The sequence below is a fragment of the Lepidothrix coronata genome, unplaced genomic scaffold (assembly GCF_001604755.1).
Source record: "Lepidothrix coronata isolate B3197 unplaced genomic scaffold, Lepidothrix_coronata-1.0 Scaffold10, whole genome shotgun sequence".
NCBI classification, from domain to species: domain Eukaryota; kingdom Metazoa; phylum Chordata; class Aves; order Passeriformes; family Pipridae; genus Lepidothrix; species Lepidothrix coronata.
The window spans coordinates 3,873,273-3,890,243 of record NW_016690190.1 but is presented as its reverse complement, the minus strand read 5'-3'; the positions used below and the strand labels follow the sequence as shown (position 1 = coordinate 3,890,243).

Sequence of the window (16,971 nt, the reverse complement as noted above, 5' to 3'; positions counted from 1 at the left end):
GTTTACTGAGCATTCTGTCCCCTTTCTGCAAGGAGCAGAAAACCCATGCAGAAAAGCAAACAAAAAAACCTACACAGAAAAACAAGCTAGCTAAGAAAGAGGAGGCTGTTAAGGCAGAGCTCTAAAAAACCACCACTTACTTAAAATATCAAAGAGTAAAGCTAGCAACAATACAAAGCCTGACAGAGGAAAAGTGCTCTCTTTTCCTTGCAGATCCAGGTTACAGAAGCCACGACTCCTGCAACTGCATCATTACTCAGTTCTCGATCCGGTCAGTTGCACAAAGGCTCATTAAATATTTACAGGTGACATTTTCCTGAGTTGTGACAACCAGGATCAAGATAACCATCCATTTTCTAAAGGCATTCTGTTCAAATCAGTTTGAGAAGCCAGCCAGCATGAAAAGAACAAATAGCAACAGAGCCCACAGATAACAATTGCCAGATTTCTGACCAGCTCCCAATAAAAATCTCCTGAAAGCAACAGACAACAGCCACAGTTAGAGGTGGTTTCTTCAACTTAGCACCTCTTAAAGAGTGCAGGGCACAAACTTTAGGACTAAGAACACACAGAACGACCAAGCAATCAATTTCTAGTCACAGTAGTTGCTGGAGATTTTTGTGAAATGGCCAAGGTATGGTAATGAGCTGATTTTTTTTTTTACCTGGGACTTAAAGTAGCAAGCAGAAGAAAAATCTCACACACACTAACATGTTTCCCACAAGAGGATGTTTCTGAAGAAACCCCGTGAAAGTTTAGTGTTGTGCAAACACATTATTTACACTACCCAGTACCTGGTAATGCACTAACAAAGAAAATGTCTTGTGTGAGATCTAAATCACACTGCTGTGCAGAGAAGCTCACCATCGCCAAGATAAATAGACACCAAGTCTTAGTTTGTACATACAGACACGCTCAACTTCTTGGCAAAAAGGCATCCACCACAGAAATTTCAGAGTTAAAAATAGGCGTGCTTGAGAATAGTGAAGTTTTCTTCCCACAATCCTGGCATTTTATTCCTTTTCTGACACGAATACTCATGAAAATGGGATAGCCAATACCGAAGACAGCCTACTACTAAACCCACATAATTGGTACACTGACACAAGTTACACTTTACCAGAACACTCCTTGCTCTTGTACCCAGGAGCTTCTCAAATCACTAATTTAGCTTTCTTGCCTTTGCAATCTATGGCCCCTCTGCATGGGCTCCCACAGGCACTGCTGGTCTTTAACCAAAGTGTGACCTGTATTTGGGAACACAGACACAACTCCCCCAACCCCACAGAGGTTAACAAGAGGGCTATTTCAGTGAAGTGGGACTCGATTTCTTTGGCTGAAGCATCCTCTCTTACTTCTGTTGTATGGTTCATAATTCCTGCAGAGCAATTTCTGCAGATTAACAAGAATCACAGTTGAGAGTGTTCTTTGCTGTGTGATACAGGCACAATGCCTACAGTGTGTTCCTCAAACCAGCCACAGAAACAAACACAGGAGAAGCCTGTTTCCTACACCTTAGACCAAGCTGACAGAAATAACTGAGTGCCATGGAGCTGCATTGCAGACCAGAAAAACTCTGTCTCGGAGCTGCTAAGAAATGCTCCAACTACTTGGCAAATATGCTGCCATTTTAAAAACAAATCACCTCTATTTTTTCATCTTTTCCAATCATCTTCACAGATATGTAAAATAAATTCCTTGTTAAGGTCACACACTTCTGAATGTCCTGGTTGATGCAAGCACTCAGGGTTTGCCTAATCAAGTTTACACAAGAGGTTAACAGACAAGCATTTTCCAGGGGACAGTGTGGGAAAATACTCATTGCCTAGTCACAAACAAAGAATCGCTGTACTTTACTCAGGTGATACTACTTCCATTCTGTAACACTTCCTCGCAGAACAGGTACCTAGCCATGAAAAGCCAAAAGACCCCAGGTGCTATAGGAATGCTGATTTCACACTGGATTTTCTCATAACCAAAACCTAAGTTACAGATTAACTTTGCCTCATAGCAGCAACGCAGACATAAGAGATGAACACACAACACACCTTTGCCACTGGTTATTTTTGCTGTAACTGAGTCTATCAGTAATGCAGAATCCTTTGTGAAAATCTACCCTACTGCCGAGTTGTGATGAACACTCAAAATAATGCACTGCTTTTCAGTGTGTGCTCAAAGCCTTTTTACCAGGTCAATCTTTAAAAGTGTACTAGCTACTTTAAATAGAACTGGAAAAGCAAGAAAACTCAGCTCTTGAGCAAATATTTTTCTTTGCTGTCACCTAATCCTACGCCTTGTGCTAGCTTGGCTGTCTCCAGCTTGAGCCAGGGGCAGAGATTAGCAGTTCTGGCCACTCCATGTGAGTGGCAAAGGGAATCCACTCTGCCACTTCTGCTCTGAGTTTGGAGTGGAAAGCCAGCTCCCAAGCTCCAAAGCAGACACTGTCATAAGCTGTGTTGAACTCCACCACCACAGCAGAGTGCAAACGAGGTGACCACTGAATGGACAGAAAAATCAGCACATTCACTCAAGGCCTCTTAGAAGAAAGCTCAAGACAAACCTCATCTTTCAGCAAGCAGGAAAAATTTGTGTGGACCAAACACAAGCTATGCTTGGATCACCACTGTGTAAGTGCACCATCACAATTCTCCCAGCAATACAACAGGCTCAGATTAAACAAGTAGTTAAGGGAATTAAAGTCAGAACTTCCCATTTAAAAAGATACCACAATCTCCTGTGGATAACAACCCACTGAAGCAACTAAGCATTTGCAGTACCTCACTATGCCAGTGGCAGGGGCTCAGATAATACTCAAAGCTTTAACTTCAACCAGAAATAACTGCTGAATTGAAAGAATTGAAGTTTTTGTTCGTACAGACAATGCTCACAGAGAGCATTTAAAAGAAAAAAAAAATCACAATTCTGTAGGGGGAAGAGCTGCAGAGACTATAAATAAATGTGCTCTGTACTCAGCTCAGAGAGAGATGAGATACAAAATCCCACCAGCTCTGAAGGCAGGAAATTGTCACATCTAACATTTTTCTTTCCCTGTTCACATCACACTGTGTTACAATGGGAATTTTACCACTTCTTCATGTAATAAAATGAAACATCTTTTAGTTGTGGAACTTACTACTAATAATGCTAAGTAATTGTCAGTCTTTCTGACAACCAAATGAAGTTGAAGTGAAACAAATGCCACTCCCATATTTAGAATCCTGGACCAGGGACGTTTCTCACACACCTCTGAAAAGGCACAGCCAAGGCAGTCGTTCCTCCAGCTCCTCCTGATGGCAAACAATGGGCACAGCACCCTAACGAGGGACTGGATGGGAATGCTGATGTCATCCCGTGTCAAATACAGTAACAACCAAGACCTAAACATATGATCAAAGCAAGGTTTGCTGAAAGACAACACCTGATTTGATCAGCTGCTGATATCAACAGAGGGGCAGATGCAAATGCACAGGAGGCCTTCTCAAGGTCTGTGGCAAAAAAACCCTCCAGCTGAGCACTAGTTGAGGCCAACAGCTCTTTAAACCTACTGTCTAACTGGCTTAGTGGAGAAAAAAAACCAACAGGGAATGACACCTGTAGAACAGAGAATGGATTTCAACAGTGAGAGGGGATAAGGCTGTCAGGCCCCACAAGTCAGGAGGAGATTGTTAAGGCAGCCAAGGATATAAGGTTTGAAAATGGCTGAATATGCAAAGAGTGACTTCCATTTATATATTCATCAGCTCAGGAATTAATACAGCTGCCTGGGTTACCTTTTCTCTTAAGAACAAAAAAGAAAGGAATCCAAATAATGATAACAGAGAGAAAGCACATGGAAAAACAGAAACACACAGATACCCTATAGATAACAAACATTTTATTTATTTCTTAAAGCAACTACAGTAATATAAGTGATTACAGAATTATGAAGCACTGAAAATCCAAAGGAATTGAATGGCCTGGGTTCAAGCACTAATGACCTCACACCTTATCTCTCGGAGAGCCCTCACTCAGAAAAATCACATTATCTGAAAAGAAATCAAAAAATTAATCTTGAGGATTGTTTTGCCCTGTTGCAAGCCTTCACATCCACAAAGACCACCTATTTGTGTTCAAATAAGCTGCATATTTCAGAACAGAACAGTTAATACAACAAAAGAGGGTCTGATACAGGGTTCTCCTTCTATGTCCCTGAAAGCTGACAAATTAGTGTGGTCATATGAAACAAGTGTGCTAAAGCTGATGAAAAGGAGCAGCCAAAGACACCTGACACATTTTAAAATAACGGTTTGATTCTTTGATTATAATCAGTATCAGATACAGCTTATTGCCTTTTTCAGTCTGCACAACCATGTCAACAGCCTATGGGAAGCTCCTATTTCATCAAGCCTCAGGAATTTCAAAAGCACCTTGAGATGGGGCCTCTCGAACACAGGGAAACCACTAGGATAATACTAATTAAAGAAAGATACTTTCTTCTCCCCTCCACCAATTTATAAACAGCAACTTACACCACTGCTAGCTGAACTGTTCATGTGAAAGTTTGATTTCTGTTGTTTTAAAGAGGCTGCAGGAACATCCAGAACTATGGTTGTTCTTTTCCCTTTCTTTTTCCTTCCTTTTCATCTGTCCTAGCTTTTTTAGACTTGTGTACTTGTGTAATAGAAATGTTTGCTCTAATACCCAAATAATTTACCCCTCCCTCAAAAGCCACAAGGTAGCAGCTCTACCCACAATAAAGATGTAGGATGCTCACACTATTTAAATGTTCAAGGAAAGAGTTTTTTCTAGTTCTCTTCTTCCTTGTGTCTATCCAAGGCACAAGTGTACTCTTTACCCATTCTATGCTCTTCTTATCACTACTGGCTACCAGAGCAACATGTTTCTAAATTCTCCACCAAGTTATCTGCACATAAAACAATCTTCCACAGAGGTCCTTAAAGCTAGTGAAGTCTCCAGTCTTTAACAGGAAGAAAAAACTCCAGCAAACTGAGATAAAGCTACTAAACAAACTCTGCTTAGAAAAGGAATCTGCCTGACCTGTAGTACTACATTCCAGTGTTCTTAAAACACAGCATCTGCCTCCTGCACCAACTGGTTTCTGTGAGCAAAGGATGCAAACAGTTTGCAACTGTATACTCTGTGTCTTCACAAGCAGTGCCAGAGGAAATCTACTGGTACAGACTATTCATTCTCTCAAAATCCCTGAGAGTGTGGATACTGAGGATGGAGACAAACCAAGCTCTATTTCAGAGGCCCTTCGCTCCCTCTCCATCTTAAAAGGGCAAGGGGAACCTTGATATGTCGCTCCTTACCTGCTATAATTGTTGTGGCCTGTCGCCTCACATTGTTTTTATCTGTATATTCACCATAGTCTATCTTCCCTTCGACATAAATTCGAGAACTGAAAAAAACAATTTAGTTCTGGTCAGAGAACTGTGCTGCTGTTTTCCACTCTATATCTAGAATCACAGAATGGTTTGGTCTTTAAGGCCCCTTCCAACCCATCTAGTTCCAAACCCCCTGCCATGGGCTGGGACACCTTCCACTCAGTCAGGTTGCTCAGAGCCCAATCCAACCTGGCTTTGAACACTTGCAGTGATGAGGCATCCACAACTTCTCTGGGCAACCTGTTCCAGTGCCTCACCACCCTGACAGTAAAGAATTTCATCTATAAATCTAATCCAAATTTCCCTTCTTTAAGTTTGAATTCATTACTCCTTGTCCTTTTCATCACTATTCCTGATGAAAAGGTTGAATTCAGAATCTAAGTACACAGGCATTTGTAGCAGTTGTTTGTAGCAGGTCTGCTGACATTTTATGGCACCTCTGTCTTAGCACAGTTCTTGGTCACCATAATTATTACATTAATCAATTATTAAGGCATTAAATCCTCAGCCACATTTCTTATTCACTTACCCCTTTCTCACATACTGATAGGTAACATCCCTGAGGCCTGGCCTGAAGACAGAGATTCTGTGCCACGTCGTCTTCTGACTGACATCACCTAAGTTACATAAAAATAACTAAGTTGGATGCCAAACTCTTTTTGGTACAAGACTCAGAAATCAGTTTTTATGAGAAGTGACTTGAAAACAGAAGTATACTAGCACTCAATATCCCACTTCATTCCAGAACTCAATGTTCCACTCATCTGTGTCCAAATGAAAGTGTTGTGCAGAAGCACAGTTCAAACCAGGAGATCACCTTTCCTGGAATACAGTGCTCATACTATAATTTCCCCACACACACATGATCTACATTGAATAGAAGTTAGAGAAAACAAGACACCTGTAGCTTCAGACTGATGACAGAATCAAAGACAAAATGCATATTTTTTTCTTTTTGTTTTTCCTTCTCTCTTGAAATACAAACAAGAGAAAAGGACCCACTACACCTCTGACAAACCCCAACAGTGACAAACTGCCAACTCAACACTCTCTTCCCCAGAGGAAGGTTGACAGGCAGATCTCTCTTCACGCTGCTGGGGATCAGTAAGAGACACACAAATGCACCAGCATCTCTACTGACCCCAGAGAAACCTTCCTGCACCCAAGAGGTTTACACAGCAGCACAAGGACAAAGCGTGGTGCTGCTGAACATGCAAACATGAGCTCAGAACACAGCAAAAGCAGGTTGCTCGCTGCAGACTCACCTCCCTGTCCTAGTTCACTATCCCCTGTCCGCCACATCTCATTGGTTGCAAGAGAAAATATGGTAACAGGATTTTTTCCTTCCACTTGCCTCATGATAGGGTCCTGTCCAACCCGACCCAGTAACTGGACACGATTCATGGCTGAAACAAGAGAGAATAAACACATATACAGGTGAACTATGATGCTTCTAATCGTGCAAGCCACAAACCAGCAGTTTTTGTGAAGGGCCAGAACCATGACTTTCTGCACCTCCTAACCACTTTTCAAGCTCTTGTGACTTTTGCATTATTCAGGCCCCAAGCAGATGGTTGACTGTGCCTGTACTGTCATTATCACTAAGTAACTCAGCCAAATATTCCTTTGACATCTTTTTCCACAGACATACCCATATGTCACAAGACTATCTTGCATTTACTTGACTGGACTTTTGTTTTTTTCATTATGATAAAACCATAGCATTACATTGTTTTTTCCTTAAAACAGTACCTTTAAAACAATACAGTTGGATTATTATACTCCATCCTCTGATTTAGAGGGTGATTAGTTTTGACACAGGTACCAGGCCTAGGCAGACACATTTTATCCCTTCTCCATGTTCAAGAACAGCTGGAGGAGATCAGGGGAGTATCATTCTTGCAAAAGCATGTGAACTGAAGACTGAAGTCTGAAGTGTACACCTGGAGGAAATCATAGTGGGGCAGCAGCACCCAAACAAGTCCCCCAGGCACAGAGGAATCTGGGAAACAAGTACATGAGACACCTAAAGGCAGGTGTTAAAAATCATGACAACAGCAGGCCCAATTCACTGCCATTGATAAAGTACAACCACCTGCTTTTTGCAGGTGGTACTCTATGTCAGGGCTTTTCTCCTGTCCCCTCTAAAGTGCTGCTTGACTTGACAAAGACCAGATAGGAAGCTACAGGTCCAGAGAAGAGCAACAAGGCTGGTGAAGGGACTCGAGCACAAGTCCTGTGAGGAGAGGCTGAGGGAGCTGGGCTTGTTCAGCCTGGAGAAGAGGAGGCTCAGGGGAGACATCACTCTCTACAACTCCCTGAAAGGAGGTTGTAGCCAGGTGGGGGTTGGTCTCTTCTCCCAGGCAGCTCTCAGCAAGACAAGAGGGCATGGTCTTAAGCTCTGCCAGGGGAGGTTTAGGTTGGATATTAGGAAGAAATTCCTTACAGAGAAGGTAATCAGGAATTGGAATGGGCTGCCCAGGGAAGTGGTCGATTCTTCATCCCTGGAGGTTTTTAAGATGAGACTGGATGTGGCACTTAGTGCCATGGTCTAGTAACTACAGCTGTAGTGGATCAAGGGTTGGACTTGATGATCTCAGAGATCCCTTCCAACCCAGCTGATTCTACGATTCTATGATACTCAAGAGCCTGTGTGTTTGAAACAACACGTTCTTAGTTACTACACTGAGGAGCGACTACACCTACCTGTTTCTCTCCTGCCATATTTCAGACCTCCCAAAAACTGAGATAAACACAACAAGTAACAGTAAGTTGCATCTCAGGAGCTACTTACATCTTTCCAGTACCAATGGGGCAACTGTATCAGACTCATGTCTCACAAACTGGCGAAACACCTGAAGGAACAGACACATGTTAGTTTCCAGGACACAAAGTATGAACAGCATTCAGAAGCCTTGATGACTCATTTTCTGAACACTTATGGAGGTTCTGCAAGTATGTTCTTTTCCCTGTAACTAAGGGGAGGGGACTGAGAAAAGAAATTCATTCAGCTAAATGAAGCCAGTGAGATTATTCAAAGAATATCTGGTTAAAGCAGCGTTAAAAAGCTGCCTAGGAGAAAGTGTGGTCCACAGGTACATCTCCAGCAATTATTTTTGGGACCTGCAGTAACTACTGTTATTCTGTAATATATAAATAGGAGGGGAGAGGTTTGAAGTACAGTGGTTGTTCAGTTCTTTTGGCTTTGGTTTTAGGAAATAAAAACAGTTTTGATAGTTGCTTTCTGCTTTACTTCAGAGATTAACAAGACATGCCCAAATGTACATCCATCTGCAGTCACGAGCAGTAGGATACACTGACAACCCCTGTTCCTGAGCAGACAGCAAATCAAGGACAAAAAACCCCAGTGCCACAAATAAGAACAAGTGGGGAAAAAAGTAAAGGAGCTGCCTTGATGCCAGCAAATATCCCATCCTAGAAGAAAGGAGGGAACAAGAAAAGCCCAGGAACACTCCCGCAAGAGGCCCATGTGCAGGAACTGGAAAAAAAGCTCATTTCCTGTAACATGTGAACAGAGAACCTAAACCAGAGGAAACGCAATCTGCAAAACGAAAGCTCTTTGGTGCATCTGTGTGCCTCACTAACACACACGCAAATCATCTCAGGCTCATTCCACGCAAAAGCCAGATCTTTCAGTACACCATTTTCCCAGTAACTCAGTAACGAAGGCCCGGCATTTGCACCCCTGGAAATACGAGCGCAAACAAGAACATCTTCACGGGCTGCAGCCCCGGCCAGGTTGGGCGAGCGGCCCCGGGGCCCTGGGCTATTCCCGCCTCTGCCCTTCCCGGGCCGCTGCCGTGCCCGGAGAGTCATTGCCAGACACACGAGAGCGGCAGGAGCTGCTTCTCCTCCTCCTCCTCCTCCTCCCGCCGCGGGCACACGGGACCCGAGTGCCTGCCCGGGGGGGCTCCCCACGCCCCGCCCGGCCGTACCTGCCACGCCGGCCGCCGCCACATGGCTTCTCCGCCGAGCCTGCGGAGGGAAAAGCAGGGCTGAAGCAGCGCCCGAGGGAGCCCCGGCCCGGCCCGTTCCCGCCCCGACCCCGCGCCCTCCGCACCTCTCCCGCCGCAGCCGCGCCCGGAACAGGAAAGGGACCGACGGGAGGTTCCGGGCGGAAACCCGCCCCATCCCGGGGGACAGGGGCTGGAGAGCCCACGGGCGGCGACTGCTACGGCCACCCGGCTCGCCCCCCCCGGCCCACGGGGGACAGGGAGCTCTCCGGTGGCGGGGGAGGAGGAAAAAAAAAAAAGAAGTCACTCCGTCATCGGTTAAAAAAAGTAAGATAAAATGTTTATTTGCGCTTTTCAGTTCTGAAAATATAGCATCTAACAGTTAAAAGCCAGCATCATAAAACAAACTTCAATAAAAACTGGAAATAAGCGAGTTGCCAAGTTTACACTCTCCCTCGTAACAGTGCAGCGCACTCTGTCCAAAGAGGACACAGCCGACCAGGACCCACAAATATACATTTAGAGGGGAGGGGGAGGGTGTGGTGTAGTGTGAGGTCTAATAAATACGAAATACATACCACAATTTACATGGGCAACTCCAAAAACCTGGAAAAGCCCTTTCTGATTCCCCTCATCTTTGCTGAAAGGGTGCAGTTTGCGGGCAGGCAGCTGCACCAAGTGCGAGGTACTGGAAGAGAAGCGGGTACCAGACCCAGCTACCAGCACACCACAGCCACCTCTCCCCGACTTGAACAAGGAGTCCTTGCCGATCGACAGAAAACAACTCAGGCATCAGGGAATAAGCTTACCCAGCTATAGGAATTTTGTTGCTGAAAGCTAAGGGAAGGAAAGTTTTGCTTCAGCTTCCATTCCTTAACTCAGTGTTTCCTTTTACTCTTTGTCCCCCATCAGTGAAACGCCACTCCAATTGCATCCCAAGTCCACCAGGACTGCTATGTAACCAGCCTGTCTCCTGATGTGTAGTTAACACAGCCATAGTCTGCCTACTCACTCCTAGAAGGGCCCTGCTGTAGATGCTGTCTCCATGTACAGCCACTATTGCCCCTTTAAAGATACACTCAGTCAGAGCATTAAGACCACAAAATCATCAATAACAGGGCCCAACTAAAGAAAGAGGGAAGTAAGGAGAGAAAATGCCATCCTTTCCCTTGTTTGGCAGAGCTACACTTAGTCAAGAGCAATTACACAAGAAATTTAACAGTTAAAAGACTGGGGACAATAACCTTAAATTCCCTGATCCAACACCTGTAAGCCAGTCATTCTTCCCTCAGCCAACACCTCATCATAACTAAGGAGGTTACGAAAAAAGAACACGACAGGGAGAGATAATATGGAGCATTGGTCGGTGCAGACCCTCAGCTTTCACAGGGCTCTTCAGCAGTCAGAGCTTTTTGGACAACACAAAAATTCAGTAACCCAGAGTAAAGCTAAATGAGCGACAGCTTTTCCCTCCCACCAGGCGCTTGCTCTTCTGCTTAGAAGAGGTTTCAGACTCTTGCAACTTGGCACTTCCTAAGGCTTGGTCCTTCATGAGGGTCTGGGCAAGGCGAGCTGCTTTAAGTTCCCTGCAGGGGGGAGATGGAAGGAAGAGGAGAGGAAGAAAACTGGGTCATGCACGAATCCTCACCAGTTACAGAAGCAAGCTATGAACAATCTTGCGCAAGAGGGTTACTGTAATACTCCAGCATTGCAGGAAGGAGGAAGCTTTTCACCCAAGAGGGTGACATGAAGATTACTGTAACTGTCTTTAGAGATTTACCAAAAGAAAACTATGTATCAGGTCAGCAACACACTGGCACCAGCGTGAAGAGCCCCTAGCTCAGTTTTTCTCCCATTGTTTCAGAAATTTGTGAATGGCAAAACTTATAAAGGCACATGCTTCTTTTCCATTGGGCCTTTCTTCCCTTGCTGTTCTTCCAGAGAATACACTGCTCTTCTGTCTACACAAAAAAAAACTTACTCTCCAGATGACTACTGCACTAAGAGGGGTGGTGGGGCAGTTCCTGGCAGGTCCCAGCACCTCAAAACATTATTGCCAACAGCAGTGAGAGGGAACAAGAGGAAAAAGGATGTCTGCCACCACCTGAATATTCCCTTCCTTCTGTGCCAGACCACTATCTCAGTGCATTATCAATTCCTCATCTGCCCCCAGCTGCTTCCTGTATCAATATTTTCCATCACCAGTGGTTGCAGTAAGTGCAGAAGTTCACTGTTCTAACTCAGCCAGCTCCTCAGAGCCAGAACTGAAGCAGAGCTGCTTGGGCACTGCAAGTCCCTGCTACAGCCTCACCATCCTCCCAGCTCCAGGCACAGGACCTGCCTGGGTATTTCTACATCTGTGTTCTCCCAGCACTACCACCCTACATTCAAGGCTAGTGACCAGCACTTGTTATGCCCATGCCTTCTCCCCTTCATGCCCAAGCCAGTCCTACCTTTCCAGCATGGCCGTCTTGCATTTCTCAATATTTAGCGCTTCCTGGAGCTCCAGAGCTTTTCCACATGAAGGACGGAGAACAGGGTGTTTAATCAGAGCTGTGGCAGAAGGTCTTTCCACTGGGTCAGGATGAATCATGAGCTAGAAGGCAAAGGAGTTCAGAGTTTAACACTCCTGCCACATGACAACTGCAAAAGCCCCCATTCTGTCAGAGACTGCTTCCTCACCTTAAGGAGCTCAAGAAAGGTCCGGGGAAGGTTCTGGGGGATCGCTGGGACGTTGCCTTTGCGGATGTGGTGCCACATGGTCCCGTTGTGAGGCAACGGTGCTGCACCAGCTGCCAGAGCTACCGTGAGTGCCAGGGCGAAGATGTCTGCCTTGGGCAGGTTGCAGTATTGCTGCAGACAGAAGGTGAAAGGTTATAGAAAGGGAACATCTTGCTATACTAAACAAAAGGTGGGTTGGGGTCCAAGCTCAAAAAGAAACAGCCAAGCAAGTATGTTTATGGCACTGGCTTCACCGTTCCAGTGAGCCGCTTCCTTCTCTTTAGGACAAAAACATTGTCAGCAGATAGTACTGTAACTAACAGCATGTTGGCTTTCACCCAGCCACAAGAAACTTGCAGCCCACTTTATGATCACTGCAGCAACTCCAGAGGGTGGCCTACCAGATGTGTACCTCCACCCTTCACCACAAGGCAATAAGCCCAACTCAAAGCTGCATCTGATACACTGACCTAGCAGTTCCCAAAGCCACTTGCAACACAAACAGATACTGTCACTTAAGTACCTGAGCTGACGAACACATCCAAGCTGGTTGTTCAATACAGATTTCCTTTTTTTCCACTGGCCAGTGACAAGACTGCAGTCAAGTTTAAGAGGTGTGTTGTGCCTCTCACCTCTCCCCACTACCTGTTCAGTGTTTGTTGTACAAGGCATCTGTCTGGCTAAATATATTCCTCAGTAATCACATCCAGCAGTTTAATATCAGCTGAGTGTGCAAATCAAATGTCTCCAAACTGATAAGGTTTTGTCTCATTAATTCCTCACAGGCAATAGTTGCAATAATCCAATGATAGTAACTTATAAAGTATTGTAAATATTTACATGATAAGACCCATACCTATACTGTTCATAATAAAGCATTAATTTTGCTGGTTTCACAGCCAGACCAGACAGAAGAAAGAGGAGATAAGGTGAGGAACACACTATACTAATGACTGCACTGCAGTTGATCTCTCCCCACTTGCTCCCCACTGCCCTGCCAGCAGCTGTACCTCTTGCAAAACCTCATTGGCCAAGAACCGTCTGTCTCCTTCCTCCACCTGAGGGTTTGTTATTGATGTCACATGTCCAAGGTCACCTGGGACAAAGAACAAGCAACAGGAATGTAATGAAGAAACTGATGTAGTTCTCCATCAATAAAAGCCTGCATCTTATAGGCACCAGTAAGAGCAACAAGGAAATACTAAATAAAAGAGCAAGCCTGCTCCTACTCAGGAATCTGGGCTTGGAAACAAGCTCATGAGTTTTCTAGGAGCTGTCTCCTCAGAGGAATTAATTCTGGAAGGTAACTGGGGCATTCAGGACTTTGCTATCAGTTTTGTATGTGAGTCTCTTCAGCCAGCAGGACAGAGCAGTATCAAGCATTAATGGGCAGCCCTAATCTTAAACCAGTTGTAAAGTTGGCTAAAACCTACCAATCTTATACACTACACCAGAAGAGAATTCATCTTCACTGTCACTCTCCTGCCCAGAGGGGCCTGCAACTGCCAGCTTGTGACAGATGAAGATATTACCTGCAAGACAGAAAAGTTTAGCAAGTGTGATATCAGTAGTCAGACTGCATCAGCCTGACAACTTTCCAAAAATCCCGCCTGTCACACTAGTTAAGCTTTGCAGCCAGAGGAACTGTGCACATGCTTCCCACCAGCTTTCTGCCCAGCTCACGTATTCAGCAACACAGCTGGCGGAAGACAGCTGTATCTTGTGCAGAAAATATCCTAGTGAAATCAACCTCCCCTCCCTCTGCCCTCTAAGCTAAAAGCATGATTTCAGCAGCAAAAAGGAGCTCCACTATAAGAATATTAACTCTGCGACTGGGGGGGAGCACTGCCCAGGAGGTGCCCATCCTCAGCTGCAAAAACGAAACCTTGTTACTATTTTTGCAGGAACTTAATCCCTCAGGGTAGCTCCACATACAAAAGTCAAGTGTTGTGCAACAAGGCAGAAGCAAATAAGGAAGTCCCCGTGTTCATTAGCAGCCCTACTTGCTCCACGGGTATGAAGGTGATTCCCATGAGCCAGGATTATGGAGATCATGAGACAAAAGTAAAATGCTGCCGACTACCAGAGAAGCACTTTTAAAGCAGCAGCAGTAGCACAAATAAAATAAATAAATAACCACCACAAAAACAAAACCACCAAACAAACAAACAAACCACCCAAAAAACCCACACAGAAACCACAAGACATTTACCTTTTAGGGCAAGTCTTCTTTCCTTTGAAGCATTATGATAGGTCCAAGCAGAAGGATCTGTTACAGATCCTACCCCTGAAGGGTCACTAGGAAGACCTTCCACAAAGAAGTGCACTATACTTACTAGGTTTGATATCCAGGTGCACAAGGCCAGAGTTGTGGATGTATTTTAGCCCCATGGAGACTTGTAACAATATTTCCTTCAGCTCTGCTTCCTGGAAATACTGCCCTAGCTTTGCATTTTCCAACAGCACATCTTGGAGACTCCCACCTAGGTGAAAACAGGCAGTCTGAGACCTCACAAAGGTTTTTACAGAGCAGCACGTTTGTAACAGCTTAGCAGAAACTACCACCTAGAACACTTGCAGGCTTGCAAGGATGCACTGGCAAACCCCAACCAGACCAGCTAATATATGCTCTATATATGTTCTAGACATCATCATTTAGCTTCAGCCTTTCAATTGCCTCAGAATGCCCTTCCTCCTGCTCACCAAGGACTGAGCAACTGCAGCACCAGGGGGGCTGGCCTGGTAGTGACACTGATGGTGTGCTTCAAGTGAACAGTGGAAAAATTAATTACTTCTGCCATGCTTACAAGCAGGAAGCAGGTATATGAATGCTGGAGCAAGGAAATTAAGTTCCTCCTAGAAGAGTTTTGACTGAAGAATGTAACATTTAACACAGACACAGAATTTTGTGGGTCTCCATTGAGGCACTCTGGCTATTTTAGCACTAATAAATATCATGGCTCCTCTCTCCATCAGCCAACTTGTCACCATTTCTCCTTTAGTATCAGATACTCATCCACTAGAACACAAGCAATACGTCAATGCTGCAGCAACAAGCACCATATTTCATGGTTCCCTCCACCACATTTGAAAGCATTACTCCAAACACCTATCACCTCAGCTCTTCACTGAGCCCCAGGACTGCAGGTGCAGCTGAAAGATGAGCATTACATATTTGCCTTCAGCTCCCCTGGTGGCCAGATGGGTCCTTTTAAATTTCTCTCAAACAGTGCTGTGGCCAAGGGCAAACTCAAGTAAGAGTGTATCACCCTGCCTGCAGCACCCCATTTACACTTTGCCTCATTATTTGCTCCATTCCTCTGCAGTTGTCAACCCTTTTCTTCTAGTCAAGATGCCTTCCTCTCAACCAGGTAGCCACTCTTCCAATCGTTATACACCTTCATTAAGACAAGTTTGTTGCTGAGGTACATAGCCCTTAAGTTATCTGCTCTTGAGTCACTTATATCAGATGTTACCTGGACAGTCCCAGACAGAGCTCTAAGCATCAGCATGGGGAATGCTTCTCCAGGCCAGCCAACACAGAGGAACAGTTTTAAAATCCCAGAAATTAGAGGGTATTCACTGCCTCTAATACACTGAACCATTCAAAGCTTCATGTTCTTCAGATCTTATGAGCCCTTACGGGATTCTCCATGGATATGTAGCCCCGGTACAGTTTGCTTTGTTGTAAGCCAAAATGTCCCATATTTAAGAGGGCAATTGCACCCATCCTGAGATCTCAACCTTTGACAATATCCCAGCTCTTACCATTGCAGTGCTCATTTTGGATAATCATGTGATCGTCCTCTGCCCAGGCCGAGTAGTAGCGCACAACGTGGGGGTGGTGTCCAAGGACAGCATGAGCATAAACCTCACGCAGTGCCAGCTGCCTAGAGAAGCACACACAGAAAAAGCAGAGGTTACAGAGTGGCAGAGTCTGCTTGAGAAAGGGGGAACAGAGGTGAGCAGGACTTTCTCTTGAGTTTTGACAGACAGACTGGCTCTCACAGCTGCTGAAAAAAAAACCTGCCCTTGCTCAAGTGTGCTGAGCAGCTGTCCAAATAAAATAATCACTGAGCAAGTATTTTGTTAAAGAGGCAAAAGCAGCAGCACCTTCAAAGACTTTGCTTTAACATGCAGGACACCATGAGCTGGTCAATACAGATGTGACCAATGCTGGCCATAAAGCAGGGCAGGGACTTTCCACAAACAAACTACTTGACAGTTATCACTTTAAAGAAAATGTCTAGATAGACCCAAGGAGTTCAGGTAAGCTATCATCTCACTTTGCAATGCATAGGACTTCTTCCTTCCTTAGACATTTATATCCAATAGTTGTACAGTGCTGTCTTCTCCCACTCTTCTGTTACTTTGAAGTGCAACAGCAGCCAATTTTTGCTCATGCCATCCCTCAGATACCTTGAGATCTACACTCCCTCCTTCCCCATCACACCTCTCAAGAACATGCCCATCATTTCAACTGGCAGTTTCTAGCTAGCACACTCACTCATCCGAGGATCCTGCCAGAGGCCTTTTGGAGCGTTTGATGGCATAAACACATCCATCAAGGCGTTTGATGCACTTGTAGACAGAGCCAAATTCCCCCACACCAATTTTTTCTATTTCCAGGAACTCCTTCTTGTAGCGGGAAACCATATTGCTCTCTTTCAGAGGATATCTCTAGAAGGTCACAAAAACAAAGACAAGTACGAGTTGAAAGATTTAAACAAAGGCTTAAAAAATAATATCTGTCATGTTTTTAGAGGTGTGTAGCACTTGCTGTCAGACTACCCATGTTGCTCTCTCTCCCATTCTGGATGCTCATCTGGATGCACACAGGCATGTGTGCAGGTGCACTGCCTGTTCTTCTTGAAACACTAACTTTCACT

General features: G+C 44.8%; 1 protein-coding gene across 3 annotated transcripts in view; it reads right to left on the bottom strand.

The window, feature by feature from the left end:
• Nucleotides 1–3,857: 3,857 nt before the first annotated feature.
• LOC108492501 (single-stranded DNA-binding protein, mitochondrial-like) overlaps nucleotides 3,858–16,971 on the bottom strand; it is a 26,034-nt gene continuing 12,920 nt past the window's right edge. Inside the window, exons 5-17 of one of the 3 annotated variants that reach the window (XM_017804928.1) lie at nucleotides 16,590–16,762; nucleotides 15,851–15,972; nucleotides 14,419–14,565; nucleotides 13,516–13,614; nucleotides 13,093–13,178; nucleotides 12,044–12,214; nucleotides 11,815–11,957; nucleotides 9,344–9,383; nucleotides 8,182–8,242; nucleotides 6,653–6,793; nucleotides 5,917–6,004; nucleotides 5,313–5,401; nucleotides 3,858–4,025 (exon numbers count right to left, since the gene is read on the bottom strand). In XM_017804928.1, coding sequence (XP_017660417.1) covers nucleotides 3,979–4,025; nucleotides 5,313–5,401; nucleotides 5,917–6,004; nucleotides 6,653–6,793; nucleotides 8,182–8,242; nucleotides 9,344–9,383; nucleotides 11,815–11,957; nucleotides 12,044–12,214; nucleotides 13,093–13,178; nucleotides 13,516–13,614; nucleotides 14,419–14,565; nucleotides 15,851–15,972; nucleotides 16,590–16,762 — 1,407 coding nt within the window. In that variant the 3' untranslated portion in view covers nucleotides 3,858–3,978. Of the gene's footprint in view, nucleotides 4,026–5,312; nucleotides 5,402–5,916; nucleotides 6,005–6,652; nucleotides 6,794–8,181; nucleotides 8,243–9,343; nucleotides 9,384–9,468; nucleotides 9,487–9,703; nucleotides 10,948–11,814; nucleotides 11,958–12,043; nucleotides 12,215–13,092; nucleotides 13,179–13,515; nucleotides 13,615–14,418; nucleotides 14,566–15,850; nucleotides 15,973–16,589; nucleotides 16,763–16,971 lie in introns of those variants that run through there. The other 2 variants (XM_017804929.1, XM_017804930.1) reach the window with 2 other exon arrangements.